This window comes from Pan troglodytes, chromosome 10 (assembly GCF_028858775.2).
Source record: "Pan troglodytes isolate AG18354 chromosome 10, NHGRI_mPanTro3-v2.0_pri, whole genome shotgun sequence".
In the NCBI taxonomy this organism is placed as follows: Eukaryota; Metazoa; Chordata; class Mammalia; order Primates; family Hominidae; genus Pan; species Pan troglodytes.
In genome coordinates, this window is record NC_072408.2 from 87,255,480 (window position 1) to 87,281,816 (window position 26,337).

The 26,337-nt window shown below is 37.0% G+C and overlaps 1 protein-coding gene across 3 annotated transcripts in view; it reads left to right on the forward strand.

Annotated features, from left to right (window-relative positions):
- The window catches only part of PTPRQ (protein tyrosine phosphatase receptor type Q), a 242,317-nt gene that overhangs the window by 20,811 nt on the left and 195,169 nt on the right, over positions 1-26,337 (forward strand). For all 3 annotated transcript variants that reach the window (XM_024347962.3, XM_024347960.3, XM_024347961.3), the window contains exons 7-9: positions 4,180-4,308; positions 7,291-7,437; positions 19,598-19,770. In XM_024347962.3, the coding sequence (XP_024203730.3) occupies positions 4,180-4,308; positions 7,291-7,437; positions 19,598-19,770 (449 nt within the window). The remainder of the gene's footprint in view (positions 1-4,179; positions 4,309-7,290; positions 7,438-19,597; positions 19,771-26,337) is intronic.

Here is a 26,337-nt window from a genome sequence, read left to right on the forward strand (position 1 = left end):
TCCACCCCAAATCAACAGAATATACATTTTTTCAGCACCACACCACACCTATTCCAAAATTGACCACATAGTTGGAAGTAAAGTTCTCCTCAGCAAATGTAAAAGATCAGAAGTTATAACAAACTGTCTCTCAGATCACAGTGCAATCAAACTAGAACTCAGGATTAAGAAACTCACTCAAAACCGCTCAACTACATGGAAACTGAACAACCTGCTCCTGAATGACTACTGGGTACCTAACAAAATGAAGGCAGAAATAGAGATGTTCTTTGAAACCAACGAGAACAAAGACACAACATACCAGAATCTCTGGGACACATTCAAAGCAGTGTGTAGAGGGCAATTTATAGCACTAAATGCCCACAAGAGAAAGCAGAAAAGATCCAAAATTGACACCCTAACATCACAATTAAAAGAACTAGAAAAGCAAGAGCAAACACATTCAAAAGCTAGCAGAAGGCAAGAAATAACTAAAATCAGAGCAGAACTGAAGGACATAGATACACAAAAAACCCTTCAAAAAATTAATGAATCCAGGAGCTGGTTTTTTGAAAGGATCAACAAAATTGATAGACTGCTAGCAAGACTAATTAAGAAGAAAAGAGAGAAGAATCAAATAGATGCAATAAAAAATGATGAAGGGGATATTACCACCGATCCCACAGAAATACAAACTACCATCAGAGAATACTACAAACACCTCTATGCAAATAAACTAGAAAATCTAGAAGAAATGGATAAATTCCTCGACACATACACCCTCCCAAGACTAAACCAGGAAGAAGTTGACTCTCTGAATAGACCACTAACAGGCTCTGAAATTGTGGCAATAATCAATAGCTTGCCAACCAAAAAGAGTCCAGGACCGGATGGATTCACAGCCGAATTCTATCAGAGGTACAAGGAGGAACTGGTACCATTCCTTCTGAAACTATTCCAATCAATAGAAAAAGAGGGAATCCTCCCTAACTCATTTTATGAGGCCAGCATCATCCTGATACCAAAGCCGGGCAGAGACACAACCAAAAAAGAGAATTTTAGACCAATATCCTTGATGAACATTGATGCAAAAATCCTCAATAAAATACTGGCAAACGGAATCCAGCAGCACATCAAAAAGCTTATCTACCATGATCAAGTGGGCTTCATCCCTGGGATGCAAGGCTGGCTCAATATACACAAATCAATAAATGTAATCCAGCATATAAACAGAACCAAAGACAAAAAACACATGATTATCTCAATAGATGCAGAAAAGGCCTTTGACAAAATTCAACAACCCTCTATGCTAAAAACTCTCAATAAATTAGGAATTGATGGTACGTATCTCAAAATAATAAGAGCTATCTATGACAAACCCACAGCCAATATCATACTGAATGGGCAAAAACTGGAAGCATTCCCTTTGAAAACTGGCACAAGACAGGGATGCCCTCTCTCACCACTCCTATTCAACATAGTGTTGGAAGTTCTGCCCAGGGCAATTAGGGAGGAGAAGGAAGTAAAGGGTATTCAATTAGGAAAAGAGGAAGTCAAATTGTCCCTGTTTGCAGACGACATGATTGTGTATCTAGAAAACCCCATTGTCTCAGCCCAAAATCTCCTTAAGCTGATAAGCAATTTCAGCAAAGTCTCAGGATACAAAATCAATGTACAAAAATCACAGGCATTCTTATACACCAATAACAGACAAACAGAGAGCCAAATCATGAGTGAACTCCCATTCACAATTGCTTCAAAGAGAATAAAATACCTAGGAATCCACCTTACAAGGGACGTGAAGGGCCTCTTCAAGGAGAACGACAAACCATTATTCAATGAAATAAAAGAGGATACAAACAAATGGAAGAACATTACATGCTCATGGGTAGGAAGAATCAATATCATGAAAATGGCCACACTGCCCAAGGTAATTTATAGATTCTACGCCATCCCCATCAAGCTACCAATGACTTTGTTCACAGAATTGGAAAAAACTACTTTAAAGTTCATATGGAACCAAAAAAGAGCCCGCATTGCCAAGTCAATCCTAAGCCAAAAGAACAAAGTTGGAGGCATCACACTACCTGACTTTAAACTATACTACAAGGCTACAGTAACAAAAACAGCATGGTACTGGCACCAAAACAGAGATATAGATCAGTGGAACAGAACAGAGTCCTCAGAAATAATGCCGCATATCTACAACTATCTGATCTTTGACAAACCTGAGAAAAACAAGCAATGTGGAAAGGATTCCCTATTTAATAAATGGTGCTGGCAAAACTGGCTAGCCATATGTAGAAAGCTGAAACTGGATCCCTTCCTTACACCTTATACAAAAATCAATTCAAGATGGATTAAAGACTTAAACGTTAGACCTAAAACCATAAAAACCCTAGAAGAAAACCTAGGCAATACCATTCAGGACATAGTCATGGGCAAGGACTTCATGTCTAAAACACCAAAAGCAGTGGCAACAAAAGCCAAAATTGACAAATGGGATCTAATTAAACTAAAGAGCTTCTGCATAGCAAAAGAAACTACCATCAGAGTGAACAGGCAACCTACAAAATGGGAGAACATTTTCACAACCTACTCATCTGACAAAGGGCTAATATCCAGAATCTGCAATGAACTCAAACAAATTTACAAGAGAAAAACAAACAACCCCATCAAAAAGTGGGCAAAGGACATGAACAGACACTTCTCAAAAGAAGACATTTATGCAGCCAAAAAACACATGAAAAAATGCTCACCATCACTGGCCATCAGAGAAATGCAAATCAAAACCACAATGAGATACCATCTCACACCAGTTAGAATGGCAATCATTAAAAAGTCAGGAAACAACAGGTGCTGGAGAAGATGTGGAGAAATAGGAACATTTTTACACTGTTGGTGGGACTGTAAACTAGTTCAACCATTGTGGAAGTCAGTGTGGCAATTCCTCAGGGATCTAGAACTAGAAATACCATTTGACCCAGCCATCCCATTACTGGGTATATACCCAAAGGACTATAAAACATGCTGCTATAAAGACACATGCACACATATGTTTATTGTGGCATTATTCACAATAGCAAAGACTTGGAACCAACCCAAATGTCCAACAATGATAGACTGGATTAAGAAAATGTGGCACATATACACTATGGAATACTATGCAGCCATAAAAAATGATGAGTTCATGTCCTTTGTAGGGACATGGATGAAATTGGAAATCATCATTCTCAGTAAACTATCAGAAGAACAAAAAACCAAACACCGCATATTCTCACTCATAGGTGGGAATTGAACAATGAGAACACATGGACACAGGAAGGGGAACATCACACTCTGGGGACTGTTGTGGGGTGGGGGGAGGGGGAGGGATAGCTTTAGGAGTTATACCTAATGCTAAATGACGAGTTAATGGGTGCAGCAAACCAACATGGCACATGTATACATATGTAACTAACCTGCACGTTGTGCACATGTACCCTAAAACTTAAAGTGTAATAATAATAAAATTAAAAAAAAATGATTTCATAAGGGTCATACAAGGTGAAATTTGCTAGATAATAATTTTGTTTTGAAAAATATTTGGAATTGTTTTATTTCAATTAAAAGAATAAACATCTAAGAAAAACAGAGTAATTTAAAATGTCATTATTATTTTCATGTTATCAATATTACATTTGAATCCTCCAAATGTAGATTATAAATTTGTTCTTAGAACAAATACAAATATTGATACAAAAAGTAAAAATTATTGCTCATAATTTTGAGGGTCTTTTTCTTGAAACTTCTACCTGTGTTAATAAGAGAGAAAATGTTTATCAAGCCAGATAACCAGACTTTGTTGATCCAGACTTTGTTGAATGCAGTATATATATGCAGGTATAAATGTTTCAAGACAATGTAACATTGGCAATAAATGTATTACAATGAATATTAGAATGAAACTTGTGCAGTGCAATAGTAAACAGTATTAAATAAAATCAGTAATTGTTAAAAATAAGTTTATCTGATGATCCAGCATGTGTTATTCACAATTTTCAATTATATTCCATTTATTCTTTTTTAAGTTAAAAAAACTCTGCTTTTAAGCACGATATTTTATTTTCCTTCTTTGCCTTTGTGTTTTATTATGTGTATTTAATAGGGTGCGCTTTCATTTTAAATATGTTATGTATTTATTTTCTATAATTATTTTAGTGCCTGAAGGACCACCACAAAACTGCGTAACAGGCAACATCACAGGAAAGTCCTTTTCAATTTTATGGGACCCACCAACTATAGTAACAGGGAAATTTAGTTATAGAGTTGAATTATATGGACCATCAGGTAAGCCTTAATTGGTTTTGTGTTTGCCTTTTGGAGTGAGAATAATAAAATATGTTACCAATATCAAACTCTGTTTAAAAGTATCAGACTCTTTTTAAAAGACCCTAAGATTGAAGCAAACAATAGGAAAGTCATAAGGAAGGTGAGGTCCTTTGATTTTTTAATTCAAAACCATAAATGAGTATAAGAATGACAAAACTATTCATGTTCCACATTTCATGTGATGCATGTGAAAAACTAGAGATAACTCCTCAAGAAAAAAGTGTTAGTGGAGATATACATCTTCAAATATTTGAACAAGAAGTCCTTGGCTTACATTCATGAAGAACAATGGACTTTGACTATATTAAATTAGATTTCTATTCACTGCTAGGAGCCTAGTTTTTAATCATTAGAAAGAGCTCTCTAAAAATAACATGGAAAATCTCTGTATCTTCTGCTCTATTTTGCTGTGGACCTAAAACTGCTTTAAAAAAGAAAACCTATTAAAATTTTTGGGCAGCTTTATAAAGTGGCAAGTTCTCCATCTTTGTAAGCAAGCAGGACCTGGACATCCACTTGCCAGAGATACTTTGAGAGGATCAAGTATTATATCATTAGGATCAAGTATTATATCATTAGAAGTGAATTATGTAAAGTCTAAAATTCTCTCCTGATTGAGATCCTATGATTCTATGAAAGAAGTTTAATTCTAACAATGATGAGATAAATAATAAAGCCACATATTTTCATTTATTTGGGGGCATCAAAAAAGATACAGAGTTCCAACTCATTTTATTTTGCAATTTCGGTGGTATGAGTCACTCATCACCATCATGAGTAACCTTTATCTTTCATCCCATGTAACTTATGCTCCTAAAATTCTGAAATACTTTTACTTCCTAAAAAAAGATAATTCCCTCCACTCACCCATCCGATACACAGAAACAGACATGGATACACAGCTACATCTTTTCTGTCTGACATTATTGTTCAATACTTGGCTGAAGTACTCTTTCATTTGTAAGGCTGGCTGATAAATCAAGTGAGAGGCATGTAGCAATAATTGCATTTAGCAACATGGGAGTGATCACATGCTTTCAGTATGGTGGAACATGTAGGGTAAATACATGATTGAATTAGTTTAAGAGTGAATGGGAGAAGATCATTGGAACAATGGGTGTAGAAATTCTTTTGAGTTTAGCTGCAAAGCAAAGCAGTGAATAGGGAGTAAGGGTAGGGATAAGTGAAGTCAACAGGTCTCTTCAGTAAGAACATATAAAGCATGTTTGTTTGCTGATGGAAATGAGGAAAATAAGGAAAATGTTAATGATATAAGAAAAACAAGAATTACTGGAAAGGTGTCTGTCTGTGTGGGCAGAAGGTGAGATCTTTTGCTCAAATGTAGCCATTGGTTTGAGATAAGAATACAGATAATTTGTCCATACTAACAGATAATTTGTCCGTAAGTTGTTCTTATAGGTTGTAAGGCAGAGTATATGGGTGTAGATGCTGGTAAATATATAGTTGTGTTGGTGGGAGCCTGTGGCAAATATTTTCTAACTGGTTTACCTTTTTCAGTGTAGTGGGAAGCAAGACTATTAGTTGGGAGTGAAGATAGGGCAGAAGGTATTAGAGGTCTGAGCAGAGAAGAGTAAGTGTAAAATAATCATCTAGAAGAGTAGAGTGATTGGACCATTGACTATGTAAGTTGAGTAAGATTCCAGGCACCATGTAGGGCTCATTCAAGGTTTGGCTATGAATAAAGTGACATCAATTAATGGCTTTGTGCTGTAAATGAGCTGCCTTCAACAACAGAAGGGCAAGGGAATTGGAGGCCTGTGTAAGGCAGTGATTATAATTGAAACTGACACTGAAGATGGGCAAAGAGTGGAAATCAAGTGGTGAGGGGCCAAATAAAATAAAACAAAAATAAAATAGGTGATTAAATCAATGGATTGTTGATTTCAGTGGATTTAAAGAATTATCAGTTCAGAATTATAGAGGAAATGTAAAGGAAGTAAGCAAAAGTGGTTAGAAAAAAGTTGCATGAAATTGAGATTCTTAATGATACGGAGTAATTGGTGATAGTAATGTCCAAGTTATGATCTTGAGGGAGTGGCTGAAATTCTGGAAAACTAGATTATTTAAGGAAATATCTAAGTAATTTAAGGATTAAGTCTCAGGATATTAAAATCAGCACAAATTAAGATGGTAGCCTTGAACCAAAGCTAGACCATGAAAGTAAATGAGAGTAAATGACCCTCAGGTTAGTAGATTACGACAACTGTGAGGGCTAGTGGATTTCACTGGTGATATAGTATTTAAAGCTGTGGGCTTTTATAAGGAGGGAGAGAGGTGGAGCAATGAGGAGCAAGGACAACACCTACCACACCTAAAGGCCTGGTTACTTGAGAGCTGTGGGGCAAAAACAGACTGCCACCATTTGGGGTGGCTGCAGGGGAACAAAAACAGTGTTCTCAGGAAAGAGCCAGTTTGTAGTTAGAGCAAGAAGGTAAAGGAAACATTTAAAGCAAAGTCGAAGATTTAAAGTATTGTGCTGACAGACTAAGGAATTTTGTTCAGAAGCTAAACTAGAAATATTTTCTAAATATATCCTCTTATAGAAGATAATGAAATTATTTAGCATTTTAATTGAATAACTTTGAGTATAAAATCTGGTCACTTTTTGAACTGATAAAATTTGATGCTTCCCTTTTCAATATGTCAAAAATAATCTGGTAATTCAAAAGGGCTTTATGATTTAATAAAAGTAATTTTAAGCACTGGAACATTTTCATGTTCTTTCATTTATTTTCATTAAATTGATATCAGTGCACTACTAAGCCACATGTTTAAAATATATGCAGTTTTGATATTATAATAACAAATTTTAGTGCATAGGTTAACACTTGAATTGTTGTCTTTGGCTCTGTACTTAAATGTGAACATGATTGCATGCTTGATAAAAAATAATCCATAGCTATCTTCCACTTTTTGCAGGTTGCATTTTGGATAACAGCACAAAAGAACTCAAGTTTGCATTCACTAACCTAACACCATTTACAATGTATGATGTCTATATTGCGGCTGAAACCAGTGCAGGGACTGGGCCCAAGTCAAATATTTCAGTATTCACTCCACCAGATGGTAAGAACATAGGGAATGAGTGAGATATTTTTGGTATGCTTATGAACTTCATGAATTGGTAAAACATGATATTAGAAGCAATTTGTTTTATATTTACTTAAATCATGTTATTTCCTTATTAAATTACTACCTAATTCATTCTGAACATGTGTTCTCCAGAATGTTAAACTCATAGCATGCTTCATAATAAAAGGGACCCAAGATCAGGTAAGGTTAGGAAATATCATATGTAGTATTGGCCTGTTAGAGATTCACAATAAAATTTAGCAAAACCTCAAGAAGTCATAAGGTAAACAAACACATTTAGTATGGTTTAACTACATTTTTAAATGTGGAATCTATTTTTTCTCACAGAACTGGTATTTAGAAGAATTCCTATACTCCCAATTCTTTCAACAAAATATGTTTATAATCAAAACGGGATTCTAAGCAAGTGAAGATTCTGAGTGGATGTATGATATAGATTTACCAGCATTTACTGAAGTTATGAAAAGATTATTTTTCCTCAAGAAACTTCCTTATAAGTATTCAATAAACATCATTGTTTTAGGTGAACTATACTTTAAAAAGAATGTTTCCATACTATTTCACAACATATCTTTCAGGCCCACACTGAACTTGCTAAATGTCTTATTTCTATTTAGGGATTGTAATTATGGACAAAAATAACAGTAAATTCTTATAACACATTAACACTTGGAAAAGTTTCCAGACTTTGTTTGTGTGGAAGCTAACATACAGTAACTTATAAATGAAATGTAGACATGTACACACACACACACACACACACACACACACACACACACACACACACACACGGGTCATACATTCCTCATTCAAGCATTTGACCATTAGAGGGCAGTAACTATTAGGAAATTTTGTACTTCTCCCCTTTAAAGAAACAACCATTGATATTTTTTTGAAAGAACATAAAAGTTACATTTTATCTATTTCAGATGGAAATTCTGACATATATATAGTTTTAGAATACATATAAGAAAGTTGTACATACTCATAAGGAAAATGTTCTTTTTTTGTATTAAAATTTTACCTTTGTGTTTCTATCAGAAAAATCTTAGCATTGTGTAGCTTCTTCCTTAAATCTTAAGTTTTCCTCCATCTCCACCTAAAAACTGCTCTTAAGCATGTCCTAGGAAACTAGACAGATTTATGGACACTAGCAAATAAAGCAGAGCCCTTGATTTTGGTCTTAATAGAGTTTTCTCAACCAACTCAATGTACCCATTGATTTCTATTCTTGTTATACAATTAAATACATCCTGAACTATTGTCTTCTTTCAAGACCAGCTGATTTTGGTGCTTCCAAATAGAATCCACAACTCAATAAACATATTTTTATTGTCATCATTCTTGGACTACAGCATGTGACAAAAATAGGGAAATAGATAATGCATATGCTGTGTACAATGTCATGTTATTTGTCTTGGATTATTTTAAAATTTACTTGCCTTAATTTCTACATTTTTTATCCACAAAAGAAGTAGAATCTTCAGGTCATAGTTCAGTATATTTCACAAGGCCTATTTTTCACACCAAATCATTTTAAGTAGATGACTCCATTTGCCCTGTATAAAAAGCAATTTGTCCTGTGTTTCATTCTGTTATCTTCCTGAGTCACTCCTCCTATAGATCACACCCTGGTGGGTCTTAGAGGGGCCTCCTGGCAACTGGTGGGTTCCACCAAAGGCAGGGTTGGCATGGTTCTTATATCCTCATGTCAGCCTTCATCCATGGAGTTCTCTTGGGACAGTTCAGCCACAGGAGCTGCCTCAATGGAATACTCTGGCAAATGCAGTAAATGTAGCTTTCTACTTCTGACACCACTAATTAATCCTGGTTTCAGTATTTAAAACTTTGAAATAAATGGATCTTTAAACTATATGAGAACAATGTGATAACTCATTAGAACTATCTTTCAATTTAAAAATGATTTCTTAATTTTATATTATCCTTTTCATTAATACAACAGGGTTTTTAGTATTCTAATTAAAGTTACTTAATTTAATTTCTTCTCCATATTTAAAACCAGTCTATCATCTATTTAAAAAATAATTAGGACTAGTTTGCTTCTTTTAAATTACCTTTTAAAACAACTGGTGCTCTTATAAATCTCCAGATACTCATAGAAAAATGTTGCATTGACCTCTTATAGAGAATGTTATGTGCTATTACATTACAGTGGAGTTGATTTCATTACCCCTGGGGATGTTACGGTCCATAGTCTACTTTGAAAGAAAATCAGCATCCTATTATTTTAGCAGTTCTCTTATGTATTTCCTAAGCCCCCTATATGTCTCTTAATATTTTGATGAGTAGATTTCTGCATAGGCATGAAAATAAATGATTTTGGAAAAAAAAGATAATAATCTCCAAAGCTATAAAATGTCATAGAGTTGCCTATTCCAAAATCAGATAATGCTGATGAATATAACATAGGCAACAGCATTCTTCTAATTTGTGTGAGGGGTAAAAAAAATAAGCAGACTGTGAGGCTTCAATATTGTCTAACAACTTTTCTGTCAGGGTAGTTTAGCATGACCATTTCTTAAAAGCAGACAAATTTCTGAGATTCTTGTTTACTCCCTCTTAAACAGACTATGGCAGTGAAGACGTTTGTCCTCAGTGATTTAAACTTGTTACTTTCTGCAAATAGTAGTAAAATCTTTGCAAGAAAATAACTGAGAGCCTGCCAACTTTGTGTTTTCAGGATTTGCAATGGCTTTAATTTTTACTACTTGTTTTTCAAAATATACTTCTAAAGAAACTTTAATTTGCTAGATAATGGCAAAAATGATCTTAATGTATTTTCTTTTACCATAATGCTGTTTGTCTCTATTTCATTTCTTCTCATAGTTTTTCATTTGAACACTTCAAATCATTTGGAATATATTTTAATAAATCATATGCTATTGTGTTTCTAATGCATTAGTAAAATTTATAAATATATTAACTCGAGAATAATTCTTAGGTAGTCCATGTATATAACACCTTCAAAATTAAAATTATTTTGCCATTATCTAGAAAATTCATCATCGAGCAGCATTAATTTTGAAGTTGGAGAAAATGGCATTGGGGTAAAGAAAATGTGAGTTTTTTTGGCCAAATGTCTAACTTATTTCTCATGTATTTGTAAAATTTGTAAATGTATCGACTTGAGAATGACTCTTAGGTATTTCCTGTGGACATCACCTTCAAAACTGATGCTGAACCATGAATAATTGAGTTGTGTGTTTGATTTTCTTTAGTTAATTTTGTATCAATATTAAAGTCTTCTCTAGTTTCCCCATAAGAATTTGTGGTCTAACAGATCAAGTATCTTTTTAAAGACAAGATACAATGCTGTTGACTCCATTTCCTTTATCCCCTAAGCTTAAATAGGAAAAAAAAAGATAAGTTTATAGTCATTATTTTTATGCAAGTTTGAGGTACATTTTAAGGTAATATAGAACCACTTAATCTTTACTTGGATTGTAATTTTTGGCATTAAGTATCATGGGGCAACACTTACTAAGAAAGTAAGTATTGAATATATAGAATATATAGAAATATATATTCTAATTAAAAGATAAAAAATAGTGTCTGCTACTACTCTTGGTTTCACTAGCAAAATAAGAGACAGTAAAATATATATAGTTTTCTGCTGTCCTGCATAATATTTGATATCTAACACATTAGTGTGTTACATTGACTTGAACTGATCATTTCACTTATTTTTCAATAGGCAGGGTTTAGTTGCCTGATTAATATGATCAATTTGGTCATTAGCTGTTTTTTTTTTTTTCAGTTGAGATTCTACATCAGTTCAAAATAAATGGAAAAAGTGCCAGATCTCCTCTGACTTAAGTTATGCAATACTGGCTATTGTTTTGTCTGCATAAAAACTGCAAAATAAAATTTTAAAAAGAGATGGAATAGGAGATTTGCTATTTAAATAGCCATGTTATTTTATACCACACAATTAATTGGAAAGTTTCTCCACCCTTGAAAAATGCATATTGGTAAATTGCATATTGGTAAATATGATGATGCAAACAAGAGCTCTAGGTACAATATATTTTAGTGAAATAAAACTCATACTAGAGGTGACCTGTGCAAAGGGCTTTATCTGTCTTATTCCTTCCTCTGTCCTCAAGTGCCTAGAACAGTGATCATATGATCAATGCTCAGTGTGTTGAATGATGAATGAATGGCCCAACGATTGTCACAATATCTAGGGAGTCTTTACCGGTTACTTCATGAAGACAAAGGAAAAAACTCAATCTATTGGATGAAAACTTTGTATAGTCATAGTTACTATAAAGCCAACTTAAGCATAATTATATTTGCTCATTATAAATAACATATATGGGAGTTATAAAATTATTTTTCAATTCCTTTCTGTTGTCTTAAAAAGAAACGGGGTCATTTTTCCTTTGTTCCCTTTTAAGACTATATGCCTGTCTTCTAACTAGAATTTGCTAAACCTGTACCGCTGCCAGATAGTTTAGGGAAATTAACTGAAAGTGTAACAACAATCTGATAATAAGGGATCATAATTTTATGCCATTTTCTCTTTCTTAAAAGTTTTAGAAATTTGAGAAATTTTCTTGAACTCTTTGTTCCTTATAGTAACCTGTATAGTAATAGGAAAGCTATAATGACACCCATTTTATAGATAAGGAAAGTAGAGGTTGGAGGGATGCATGAGCTATTCATAATCACAAGTTGAACCGTAAATAAAAATGATCAAAAGCCCAGGGGATATTTGTTTTTTGCCCGTTACTCCTGTGAAACTGGGAAGTTCCCTAGATGTCACTCTTAGTGACTTTACAAATAGAACTTGCTTTAAGTTCTTGGTACTTTATTTTAAACCAATTGTTAGTTTGTTCCTATTTTTATTTACTATTGCAATGAGTGAGGGCACCTGAAATTTGAAAATAACATGATTATTTTTAAAATATCAGAAAAAAATCAATCAACTCTTCAAACAATTTCATGTAATAAATTAAAACGCAGTCTAATTTAAGTTACCAACTATATTTAATTGCATTCAGAGTCTTCTGGATATTAATTTTCAATCTGTTGTTATAATTTTTATGAAACCATCAAGATTTCAACTGGCATTAATTATCTCCAAATAGGCAGATTCTCAAGAAAATTATTTTTATTAATTAATTTGTTTCAAACAAATGTTATGAATTTATTTTGGAAAATTATTCTGTTATTCTGCTCCTTACTTACATTTCGAGAACAATGTTTAGAAATTTAGGCAAGATGGCCAAATAGGAACAGCTCCGGTCTACAGCTCCCAGCGTGAACGACGCAGAAGACGGGTGATTTCTGCATTTCCATCTGAGGTACTGGGTTCATCTCACTAGGGAGTGCCAGACAGTGGGTGCAGGTCAGTGGGTGTGCGCACCGTGTGCGAGCCGAAGCAGGGTGAGGCACTGCCTCACTCGGGAAGCGCAAGGGGTCAGGGAGTTCCCTTTCCCCTTGTCAAAGAAAGGGGTGACGGACGGCACCTGGAAAATCGGGTCACTCCGACACGAATACTGCGCTTTTCTGACGGGCTTAAAAAACGGCGCACCACGAGATTATATCCCACACCTGGCACGGAGGGTCCTACGCCCACGGAGTCTCGCTGATTGCTAGCACAGCAGTCTGAGATCAAACTGCAAGGCGGCAGCGAAGCTGGGTGAGGGGCGCCCGCCATTGCCCAGGCTTGCTTAGGTAAACAAAGCAGTCTGGAAGCTCCAACTGGGTGGAGCCCACAACAGCTCAAGGAGGCCTGCCTGCCTCTGTAGGCTCCACCTCTGGGGGCAGGGCACAGACAAACAAAAAGACAGCAGTAACCTCTGCAGACTTAAATGTCCCTGTCTGACAGCTTTGAAGAGAGCAGTGGTTCTCCCAGCACGCAGCTGGAGATCTGAGAACGGGCAGACTGCCTCCTCAAGTGGGTCCCTGACCCCTGACCCCCGAGCAGCCTAACTGGGAGGCATCCCCCAGCAGGGGCACACTGACACCTCACATGGCCGGGTACTCCAACAGACCTGCAGCTGAGGGTCCTGTCTATTAGAAGGAAAACTAACAAACAGAAAGGACATCCACACCAAAAACCCATCTGTACATCACCATCGTCAAAGACCAAAAGTAGATAAAACCACAAAGATGGGGAAAAAACAGAACAGAAAAACTGGAAACTCTAAAAAGCAGAGCGCCTCTCCTCCTCCAAAGGAATGCAATTCCTCACCAGCAATGGAACAAAGTTGGACGGAGAACGACTTTGACGAGCTGAGAGAAGCTTCAGACGATCAAATTACTCTGAGCTACGGGAGGACATTCAAACCAAAAGCAAAGAAGTTGAAAACTTTGAAAAAAATTTAGAAGAATGTATAACTAGAATAACCAATACAGAGAAGTGCTTAAAGGAGCTGATGGAGCTGAAAACCAAGGCTCGAGAACTACGTGAAGAATGCAGAAGCCTCAGGAGCCGATGCGATCAACTGGAAGAAAGGGTATCAGCGATGGAAGATGAAGTGAATGAAATGAAGCGAGAAGGGAAGTTTAGAGAAAAACGAATAAAAAGAAATGAGCAAAGCCTCCAAGAAATATGGGACTATGTGAAAAGACCAAATCTACGTCTGACTGGTGTACCTGAAAGTGATGGGGAGAATGGAACCAAGTTGGAAAACACTCTGCAGGATATTATCCAGGAGAACTTCCCCAATCTAGCAAGGCAAGACAACATTCAGATTCAGGAAATACAGAGAACACCACAAAGATACTCCTCGAGAAGAGCAACTCCAAGACACATAATTGTCAGATTCACCAAAGTTGAAATGAAGGAAAAAATGTTAAGGGCAGCCGGAGAGAAAGGTCGGGTTACCCTCAAAGGGAAGCCCATCAGACTAACAGCGGATTTCTCGGCAGAAACCCTACAAGCCAGAAGAGAGTGGGGGCCAATATTCAACATTCTTAAAGAAAAGAATTTTCAACCCAGAATTTCATATCCAGCCAAACTAAGCTTCATAAGTGAAGGAGAAATAAAATACTTTACAGACAAGCAAATGCTGAGAGATTTTGTCACCACCAGGCCTGCCCTAAAAGAGCTCCTGAAGGAAGCACTAAACATGGAAAGGAACAACCGGTACCAGCCGCTGCAAAATCATGCCAAAATGTAAAGACCATCGAGACTAGGAAGAAACTGCATCAACTAATGAGTAAAATAACCAGCTAACATCATAATGACAGGGTCAAATTCACACATAACAATATTAACTTTAAATGTAAATGGACTAAATGCTCCAATTAAAAGACACAGACTGGCAAATTGGATAAAGAGTCAAGACCCATCAGTGTGCTGTATTCAGGAAACCCATCTCACGTGCAGAGACACACATAGGCTCAAAATAAAAGGATGGAGGAAGATCTACCAAGCAAATGGAAAACAAAAAAAGGCAGGGGTTGCAATCCTAGTCTCTGATAAAACAGACTTTAAACCAATAAAGATCAAAAGAGACAAAGAAGGCCATTACATAATGGTAAAGGGATCAATTCCACAAGAAGAGCTAACCTAAATATATATGCACCCAATACAGAAGCACCCAGATTCATAAAGCAAGTCCTGAGTGACCTACAAAGAGACTTAGACTCCCACACATTAATAATGGGAGACTTTAACACCCCACTGTCAACATTAGACAGATCAACAAGACAGAAAGTCAACAAGGATACCCAGGAATTGAACTCAGCTCTGCACCAAGCGGACCTAATAGACATCTACAGAACTCTCCACCCCAAATCAACACAATATACATTTTTTTCAGCACCACACCACACCTATTCCAAAATTGACCACATACTTGGAAGTAAAGCTCTCCTCAGCAAATGTAAAAGAACAGAAATTATAACAAACTATCTCTCAGACCACAGTGCAATCAAACTAGAACTCAGGATTAAGAATCTCACTCAAAACTGCTCAACTACATGGAAACTGAACAACCTGCTCCTGAATGACTACTGGGTACATAATGAAATGAAGGCAGAAATAAAGATGTTCTTTGAAACCAACGAGAACAAAGACACAACATACCAGAATCTCTGGGACGCATTCAAAGCAGTGTGTAGAGGGAAATTTATAGCACTAAATGCCCACAAGAGAAAGCAGGAAAGATCCAAAATTGACACCCTAACATCACAATTAAAAGAACTAGAAAAGCAAGAGCAAACACATTCAAAAGCTAGCAGAAGGCAAGAAATAACTAAAATCAGAGCAGAACTGATGGACATAGAAACACAAAAAACCCTTCAAAAAATTAATGAATCCAGGAGCTGGTTTTTTGAAAGGATCAACAAAATACATAGACCACTAGCAAGACTAATAAAGAAAAAAAGAGAGAAGAATCAAAGAGATGCAATACAAAATGATGAAGGGGATATCACCACCGATCCCACAGAAATACAAACTACCATCAGAGAATACTACAAACACCTCTATGCAAATAAACTAGAAAATCTAGAAGGAATGGATAAATTCCTCGACACATACACTCTCCCAAGACTAAACCAGGAAGAAGTTGAATCTCTGAATAGACCACTAACAGGCTCTGAAATTGTGGCAATAATCAATAGCTTACCAACCAAAAAGAGTCCAGGACCAGATGGATTCACAGCCGAATTCTATCAGAGGTACAAGGAGGAACTGGTACCATTCCTTCTGAAACTATTCCAATCAATAGAAAAAGAGGGAATCCTCCCTAACTCATTTTATGAGGCCAGCATCATTCTGATACCAAAGTCAGGCAGAGACACAACCAAAAAAGAGAATTTTAGACCAATATCCTTGATGAACATTGATGCAAAAATCCTCAATAAAATACTGGCAAAACGAATCCAGCAGCACATCAAAAAGCTTATCCACCATGATCAAGTGGGTTTCATCCCTGGGACGCAAGGCTGGTTCAATATATGAAAATCAATAAACATAATCCAGCATATAAACAGAGCCAAAGACAAAAACCACATGATTATCTCAATCGATGCAGAAAAGGCCTTTGACAAAATTCAACAACCCTTCATGCTAAAAACTCTCAATAAATTAGGTATTGATGGGATGTATTTCAAAATAATAAGAGCTATCTATGACAAACCCACAGCCAATATCATACTGAATGGGCAAAAACTGGAAGCATTCCCTTTGAAAACTGGCACAAGACAGGGATGCCCCCTCTCACCACTCCTATTCAACATAGTGTTGGAAGTTCTGTCCAGGGCAATTAGGCAGGAGAAGGAAATAAAGGGCATTCAGTTAGGAAAAGAGGAAGTCAAATTGTCCCTGTTTGCAGATGACATGATTGTATATCTAGAATACCCCATTGTCTCAGCCCAAAATCTCCTTAAGCTGATAAGCAACTTCAGCAAAGTCTCAGGATACAAAACCAATGTACAAAAATCATAAGCATTCTTATACACCAACAACAGACAAACAGAGAACCAAATCATGAGTGAACTCCCATTCACAATTGCTTCATAGAGAATAAAATACCTAGGAATCCAACTTACAAGGGATGTGAAGGACCTCTTCAAGGAGAACTACAAACCACTGCTCAATGAAATAAAAGAGGATACAAACAAATGGAAGAACATTCCATGCTCATGGGTATGAAGAATCAATATCGTGAAAATGGCCATACTGCCAAAGGTAATTTACAGATTCAATGGCATCCCCATCAAGCTACCAATGCCTTTCTTCACAGAATTGGAAAAAACTACTTTAAAGTTCATATGGAACCAAAAAAGAGCCCGCATTGCCAAGTCAATCCTAAGCCAAAAGAACAAAGCTGGAGGATCACACTACCTGACTTTAAACTATACTACAAGGCTACAGTAACAAAAACAGCATGGTACTGGTACCAAAACAGAGATATAGATCAATGGAACAGAACAGAGCCCTCAGAAAAAACGCCGCATATCTACAACTATCTGATCTTTGACAAACCTGAGAAAAACAAGCAATGGGGAAATGATTCCCTATTTAATAAATGGTGCTGGGAAACTGGCTAGCCATATGTAGAAAGCTGAAACTGGATCCCTTCCTTACACCTTATACAAAAATTAATTCAAGATGGATTAAAGACTTAAACGTTAGACCTAAAACCATAAAAACCCTAGAAGAAAACCTAGGCAATACCATTCAGGACATAGTCATGGGCAAGGACTTCATGTCTAAAACACCAAAAGCAATGGCAACAAAAGCCAAAATTGACAAATCGGATCTAATTAAACTAAAGAGCTTCTGCACAGCAAAAGAAACTACCATCAGAGTGAACAGGCAACCTACAAAATGGGAGAAAATTTTCACAACCTACTCATCTGACAAAGGGCTAATATCCAGAATCTGCAATGAACTCAAACAAATTTACAAGAGAAAAACAAACAACCCCATCAAAAAGTGGGCAAAGGACATGAACAGACACTTCTCAAAAGAAGACATTTATGCAGCCAAAAGACACATGAAAAAATGCTCATCATCACTGGCCATCAGAGAAATGCAAATCAAAACCACAATGAGATACCATCTCACGCCAGTTAGAATGGCAATCATTAAAAAGTCAGGAAAGAACAGGTGCTGGAGAGGATGTGGAGAAATAGGAACACTTTTACACTGTTGGTGGGACTGTAAACTAGTTCAACCATTGTGGAAGTCAGTGTGGCGATTCCTCGGGGATCTAGAACTAGAAATACCATTTGACCCAGCCATCCCATTACTGGGTATATACCCAAAGGACTATAAATCATGCTGCTATAAAGACACATGCACACGTATGTTTATTGCGGCACTATTCACAATAGCAAAGACTTGGAACCAAGCCAAATGTCCAACAATGATAGACTGGATTAAGAAAATGTGGCACATATACACCATGGAATACTATGCAGCCATAAAAAATGATGAGTTCATGTCCTTTGTAGGGACATGGATGAAATTGGAAATCATCATTCTCAGTAAACTATCTCAAGAACAAAAAACCAAACACCGCATATTCTCACTCATAGGTGGGAATTGAACAATAAGATCACATGGACACAGGAAGGGGAACATCACACTCTGGGGACTGTTGTGGGGTGGTGGGAGGGGGGAGGGATAGCATTGGGAGATATACCTAATGCTAGATGACGAGTTAGTGGGTGCAGCACACCAGCGTGGCACATGTATACATATGTAACTAACCTGCACAATGTGCACATGTACCCTAAAACTTAAAGTATAATAATAAAAGAAAAAAAAAGAAATTTAGTATTAAATATCCATGTATTTAAAGACATTTAATTTAACAAAAATTTATTATACTTTCAGTTCTGGGGTACATGTGCAGAACGTATAGGTTTGTTACATAGGTATACATGTGCCATGGTGGTTTGCTGCACCCATCAAAGTGTCATCTACATTAGGTACTTCTCCTAATGCTATCCCTCCCCTAGCCCCCCACCCACCGACAGGCCCCGGTGTATGATGTTCCCCTCCCTGTGTCCATGTGTTCTCATTGTTCAGCTCCCTCTTATGAGTGTGAACATGCGGTGTTTGGTTTTTTGTCCTTGTGATAGTTTGCTGAGAATGATGGTTTCCATCTTTATCCGTGTCCCTGCAAAGGACATGACCTCATCCTTTTTTTAAGACTTATTTAATTTTTAACAAAATAAATTGTTTTTGTCTATTTTCTTTCTTTCTTGTTTTTTGTTTGTTTGTTTGTTTGTTTTTTGATGGAGTCTCGCTCTTTCTTCCAGGCTGGAGTGCAGTGGTGCAATCTCCACTCACTGTAACCTCCGCCTCTTGGGTTCAAGCAATTCTCCTGCCTCAGCCTCCTGAGTAGCTGGGATTACAGGCACGCACCACCATGCCCGGCTAATTTTTGTATTTTTTAGTAGAGATGGGGTTTCACCATGTTGGTCAGGCTGGTCTCGAACTCCTGACCTCAGGTGATTGGCCTCCCTTGGCCTCCCAAAGTGCTGGGATTGCAGCCGTGAGCCACCGCTCCCAGCCTAGTCTGTTTTCTAATAGAATTGTTTATATATCTTAAATTGTGAACTAAGAATTTAGGCACTTTTTTCACTTGAAAAAATATTTTTAAATTCCCCCTTTTTTCTTTTCTTTCTTTCTTAGTTCCAGGGGCAGTGTTTGATTTACAACTTGCAGAGGTAGAATCCACGCAAGTAAGAATTACTTGGAAGAAACCACGACAACCAAATGGAATTATTAACCAATACCGAGTGAAAGTGCTAGTTCCAGAGACAGGAATAATTTTGGAAAATACTTTGCTCACTGGAAATAATGAGGTATTGCATTTTTATTTCACTTATTGGTGAACCCTTTCTGCTTGGTTCTGGCTCTGATAGCTTGGAAGATTTGCTAGCACCCACACATGTAATATTTGACCACTTACTAGTACAAAGTAAAGTAAATTTGGGGCATGTTGATAATCTAGCTAGATCATATTTCATTTTAGGTTATATATTATTAGTTAAGTGCTATTATTCCTTTTCATCATATGAAAAATGTTAATTGTGCAATTAAACAGGACTAAAGGTATTTTCATAAGTTAATATTATTTTTCTAAATTAGTTAATGAATTGTTCGGAAACTCTTGTTATGATTTAAGTGCTCCTTCAAAGGCTGTGCTTGCAATTTGAAACAGTTGCCAGTGAAAGGCACAGTAACTTTAGTAGCTGTTGTTGACAAATGATTCTGTTCTATTTGGTCTTGGGAAGCTAAATTTCTCAAAGCTGCCTCTTTTTTTTTTTTTTTCAAAGTACATTTGATTAAGAGTCACATTACTAAATAAAAGAAATTTAAGTCATTTCATAGATTTTAAATAAGAGGACCAGGATCTTTAGGCAATGTGTTTGCTTCTATTCACACTGGAAGTCTTATTTTTTTCCTTTTGTTTCTGTTAGGAAGTACAGGCAACACTGATTTTTCTTTCCACTGTCTTTGTTCACCTCACTTCATCAACTGTTCACCTGTGAGACCCTTTCAGCCTCCAGGCTAGTCATGTCCAGATACTGGCTGCTCCCTGGGGCATTCAAAGAATAAACATCCTTAGGACCAGTGCAGCAATCACTGGGCCTTAAAGACAAACATGATAGTTATTCAGCACCTGGCGTCTGCTGTGTTGTTTCAGAATTGCTGCTGCTTCTACCTGTGCTGTTATTTTCCCCCACACATTCTTTCATTCTATTTCTAGTCCCAGCCTTCCTCTATTTCTGGCACTTACCTGTATGTGACAGTTGACCTCACCATGTGCTCAATGCATTCTGGCCACCCAGGACTTATCACTCCAAGTTGCTCACCATCTTCAACCCAGGGTTAAATTTTAATCCTATGTTGATTCCTTTCCTCTGTGCAAAAGATGTTGAATTATGCTTTCTGTGATACTCTAGTTGACAACTCAGGCAAAGGGCAAAAGCTTAACCCTTTGCTCCTGCTGAGAAGGTCTTAAATTAGATACTGAGCTTTCTTAGTACTAGATGACAGGTTTCCCACTTCTGCTACTGACATCTGTTGAATGGGCGGCCACACCTGTTTTTCCATGAAGCTAAGAGGTTCTAGAAAGGCTTTTTTTTGTGTGATTCTGTCTCTATCTGGTCTGCAATTCTCGTCTCATAGTAGAGAGCACATGAGCTTTGGAGACGTACAAATTTGTCTCTCACTGTGCTATATAGCAAGTGGTTAAGACTGTAAACCAGGTTTAAACTCTAGTTCTGCCATTACTAACTGTTTAATCCTGGAAAAGTTGGCCTGAGCTCTCTGAACATCAGTTTCTTCTTCTCTAAGATAGTGATTATAAGTCCCTATAACAAAGGGTTAATAATGAGAATTTAATGGGTTCATGTGTGTAAAGAGCTTAGAACTGTACCTGGCATATAGTAAGTGCTGTGCTAAATAATTGTGACCTATTGTGATCATTAATCTTGGCATAGGATCATCCACCTTAGTTGCTACCCAATATTACTTCCCTTATACTCTCTCAGTGAAAGGAGACATTATGCTTCTCTTTACTTCTCTGATTATATCTTTCTTTATTAGATCAGACTCATTTCTGATATTTCTGCTTCCCCATGTAGCTGGTGTTTGGGTTTATCTTTCAGGAGATTGATGTGGGGAGACAGATATGACAGAAGCTTTAAATCCAAATGGCCCTGGGTTCTTGGCCTGACTCTGCCGTGTTCCAGGTCTATGACCTTAGACAAATCAACTTTTGGAGACTTGGTGCCTTCATTTATATAATGGGGCTTATATAGCCACCTTACAGGGTTGGGAGTAAATGACATAAGAAATACAACTTGTGGCTTAGTGTGTTCTTCATTTGTTTTTCCTTTCTTTGACCTTGGTACCTCTCTCAGGATGAGGACTCTCTCTTCCCATTTCTATTGATCTTCTGAAAAAGTAGCCTCATTCCCCAACTCAAGAACTCTTTAAATGCTTGAAATCTTATTAGAAGTCACCAGTGACCTCCCCAGTGTGCAATACAAGAATTAAATTTTTTTTTTTTTTTTTTTTTTTTTTTTGAGACGGAGTCTCGCTCTGTCGCCCAGGCTGGAGTGCAGTGGCGCGATCTCGGCTCACTGCAAGCTCCGCCTCCCGGGTTCACGCCATTCTCCTGCCTCAGCCTCCCGAGTAGCTGGGACTACAGGCGCCCGCTACCACGCCCGGCTAATTTTTTGTATTTTTAGTAGAGACGGGGTTTCACCGTGTTAGCCAGGATGGTCTCGATCTCCTGACCTCGTGATCCGCCCGCCTCGGCCTCCCAAAGTGCTGGGATTACAGGCGTGAGCCACCGCGCCCGGCCAAGAATTAAATATTTTTAACCACCCTTGTGTTCTTATCTCCTTCAAAATCCATCCCTCTGTCCCCCCACTTTTCAGCTTTTGAAACTATTTGTTCCTTAATACTTTCTGCAATTGTATGTACTGTGACATTGCAATCCTTTGGCCTTGCACAATTAAAAATGAAAGTTCAAAAAGCTAACTCTCTCTATTTTCTAACTTTTTAGTAAAGATGTTCCACAGAGCTTTGGTTTCAGCCATCTCATAACATTTTCTTTTGAAGACCTAACAGTTTCAATCACTGCTTCCTATTTGTCTGACTCTTTTGCCTTACTTTCTACTCTGATCCTTCTCTCTGACGCTCTGGATTCCTAATTGCAGCCATTTGTGGGAAGATTCCACCAGGGCTCATTACAACTAAATTAATTTCTCCCCATAAAACAAAACAGAAATCTTCTTTGAGATAATAGGGGCTTCACGGTGGGAGGGAAGATGTGACATTGGAATGAGGATAGAGATCTTGGGACAGTGATAGTGACCTGTGCAGGTTCCCACAGGGCACCCATAAGGTCTGTCCAGGCAATTACTAGTTTCCGTGGGTCAAGAATAAGGCCTAAAGAGAGGCTGACTTGAAGTCTCGCTGCCTGGGTTTAGAATTTTCTAATCCCTCTGACTGGACATAACACAAATCTCTGACCTGAAGGTCATTGTCTAAGAAACCATGGTCCAGAAGGCTTTAAGAGTGAGCATTTATGGCATTGATATATGTCTGATTTTTGTCTTTTTGGATAATGGAACAATTATCCTCTCTGTCATGAAGGCTTGAAACCTTGGAGTCACTTCTGACTTAGATCCTACTTAGCATTCAATAGCCACTTAATGTTAAGATCAGTTATTTCTACGTCCAGAATGTGACTTGCATATGTCTTTATTTTATTCCTGTATCCCCCACTTCAGCTCAGGATTGCATAGTCCCTTGCCTGGACTACTGTTATCTCACTATATCAGTTTTCCATTGTTCCATAACAATTTTCCACAAACTTAGCAGCTTAAAACAATTATAATCACGCAGTTTCTTTGGGTCAGATGTCTAGGTACAGCTTAGATTGGTTCTCCTCTTAGAGTCTCATGAGGCTGCAAGTAAGAAACTAGCTGAGCTGTGTTCTCATCTGGAGGCTTGACTAGGGAAGAATCTACTTGCAGCCTCATTCAGGTTTTGGCAGATTTTATTTCCTTTTGGCTTTAGAACTGAGGGCCCTGGATTCTTGCTGGCTCTTGGCTGGAGAATCCCCTTAGTGCCTTACAGTTGTTTTTTTTTTTGTCCCATGTGGCCTTTTTCAACATGGCCATTTACTTCATCAAGCTAGTAAGAAGGGTCTATATAATGTGATCATGGGAGAGACATGTTATTCCTTTTGCCTTATTCTATTGGTTAGATACAAATCATAGGTCCCAACTAACTAAAGAAGAGGAGATTTTACAAAGCAGGAACAACAGGAGGTGGGTATAGTGGGTATCTACCTGAGAGGCCATGCACTACACTCCCTCAGCCTACTATTTTATATTTCAAACACTTATTAGAATAATCCTTCCAGATTTAAGTATATTATTTACATTATGAAAGTAACCCAATAAGAATTGAGAACAGATGACGAAGGTATATATGTGTTTAAGTAACCTAACTCTTCACTATCATTGCAGAAAATCAATAGATTCTAAAAATGAGTGTTAACAGAGCAGTTTATGCATATTATTTAGTGTTTTAGGGGTAAACACCATAAGAACTGAAAACAGGAGTGGTTTAAAGTGTTGCTTCTGGGAAGTAAGAGGTAGGGAGGGTATAAACAGGGAATTGTTATTTTCATTATAAACCCTTCATCATCTTTTTTTTGTAGCCATGTAGATATAACATGATGATTAAACTTAAAAATATAATATAACCCTCCTATGCTAGGCATGATTTGATCTCATTACCGTTATTGAATTTTTTTCCAGTGAATCCCATGATCTATTTGTTTCTGAATAAATATGGATTATTTAAACAAGCTGAAATATGTATAAGATTTTACTTTTAATATTTAAACAAATATTTGAAAATTACATTAGCAAAATGAGTCTCAGGGTTTGAGATCTTTTATTTCAACTTCCACACTTATATATGTATCTGATCTATAACATTCCTAATAAATGAGGTGAATCCAGCCTCTGCTAAAATATTTGATCAACTGTTATAGGATATCTACCACTGCAAAAGTAGCTCCTATCCTATAAGCTTTGAAATATTCTTTGTTATGGTCCCATAAGCATCTATTTCTTAAGTAATCATGAGGTTTTAGGCACTCTGTTAGGTACAGAAACCCATAGATGAATAAGAAACTACGGTGTTCTTTACTTTGAACTGAAATATTTGTCTTTTAATTTTCATCAGTTTGTCCTAAGTCTCCTCTCTAGACCAACACAGTAGATTCTAGTGGTTATGAACATGAACTTTGGAGCCAGGAAAAATGTTCCAATCCTACCTCTGCTGTCACTAGTTTTGTGAACTTGAACTGATGACTGTAAAATGGAGATAAAAATCATCTATCTCTTTGGGGGACAATAAAGCAAGATCACATGAGTAAAAGTGTTCAACACTCTGTAACACACAGTAGCTTAAAATGTTAGCCTTTGCAGTAACAACAATAATAAACAATGATTTAACTCTTTCTCATTGAAGATAATGGTCAGAGTTTTCTGAAGACTTAATATCCTTAGTTTTTATTAGTCATGGCTTCTAGGTCCTTCATGTCATGGATTATATTCCTGTGCATATTTTCCAGTTTGTCAAGGATCCTCTTACTCACCTGAACACAATATTCTGTATGGAGTTTGAATGGAGCCAAATTGAGCATAATTATTTTCTCCTTCAAAGTAAATTTCTTCCTTCTTTCAAAACAGTGAAATAAAAAAAAAATCATTTCATTGGGAGCCTCATTCCACTGAGACTGAAGTCTAAAAAACCCTGAAGTCATTTCCGTGGACTGCTCTTTGCTTGAACTTCACAGTCAGATCCCATCCAGTACTTGTTCAATTAGAAACCTGAGACATTTTTCTCCAACAGACATATTGCTGCCTAGTATTACAGACTTCTGAGATTGATATAGATGCATCTTTTCATCCAACATATTCCTTGAGAATATCAACGTTTGTCACTGGTGAATGTAAGAAGAAAGTCTTGTGCTAAGGGCTTGGCTGGTTGCTAGGAATGAGGCTGAGGACAGAACCCAAGAGTAGTTTAGGAATGTCTTGAGATAGGTTTATTTTATTCAGCATTAGGAACATAAATGGAGTCAAGACTTAAAGATTTGTTCACCTGAATAATGTGTTGAATGATACGGTATCCTTTAGAAAATTTCCCAGCATATGCTAATTAAAAAAATTTTTCTTTTTACCACTTCTTGATAACAGCACAAATCATGTTTTAGTCTACATTAAAATATAGAAGCATTTCTTAAGAATAAGTCAAACATCTCATTAATTCAATTCAGCAGACCTCCAGTGACCCCAAACTGATAGATGTGATAGGGTTTTATAGAAAATACAATTACATTCACTATAATGAAGATTACTACATGTAAAATCAAGTTGGTTTATTCAGGTGGATTAGGAATTTATCTCTGAAGACTCCTAATTCTTTCACATAAATTCCAAGAATTCCTGGGCAGCATAGGCAAGGCCTTTCATGTTGACAAATTGTGACATTCCCTAACTCAATGGTGCTCAACCAGCGGCAGTTTTGCTCTCCAAGAAACATGTGTTAATCTTTGAAGACATGTTCATGGTCACAACTGAGGTAGCTGGGGGCCAGGGAAGCTGCTAAACATCCTACAATGTACAGGACAGCCTCCGCAACAGAAAAATATCTAATTCAGAATGTCAGTAGTGCTGAGGTTGGGAACCCCGTATTAAATCAGTGAGTTGCGAATTTTCAGGTATTGCAATGGACTTTTTTCCCTCCTATTTCTCTCATTTCTACTGCTGCTTCTCTCTGCCCCTTCCCACTACTCTCTTAAGTCCAAATTCTTTCCCAACATTTTT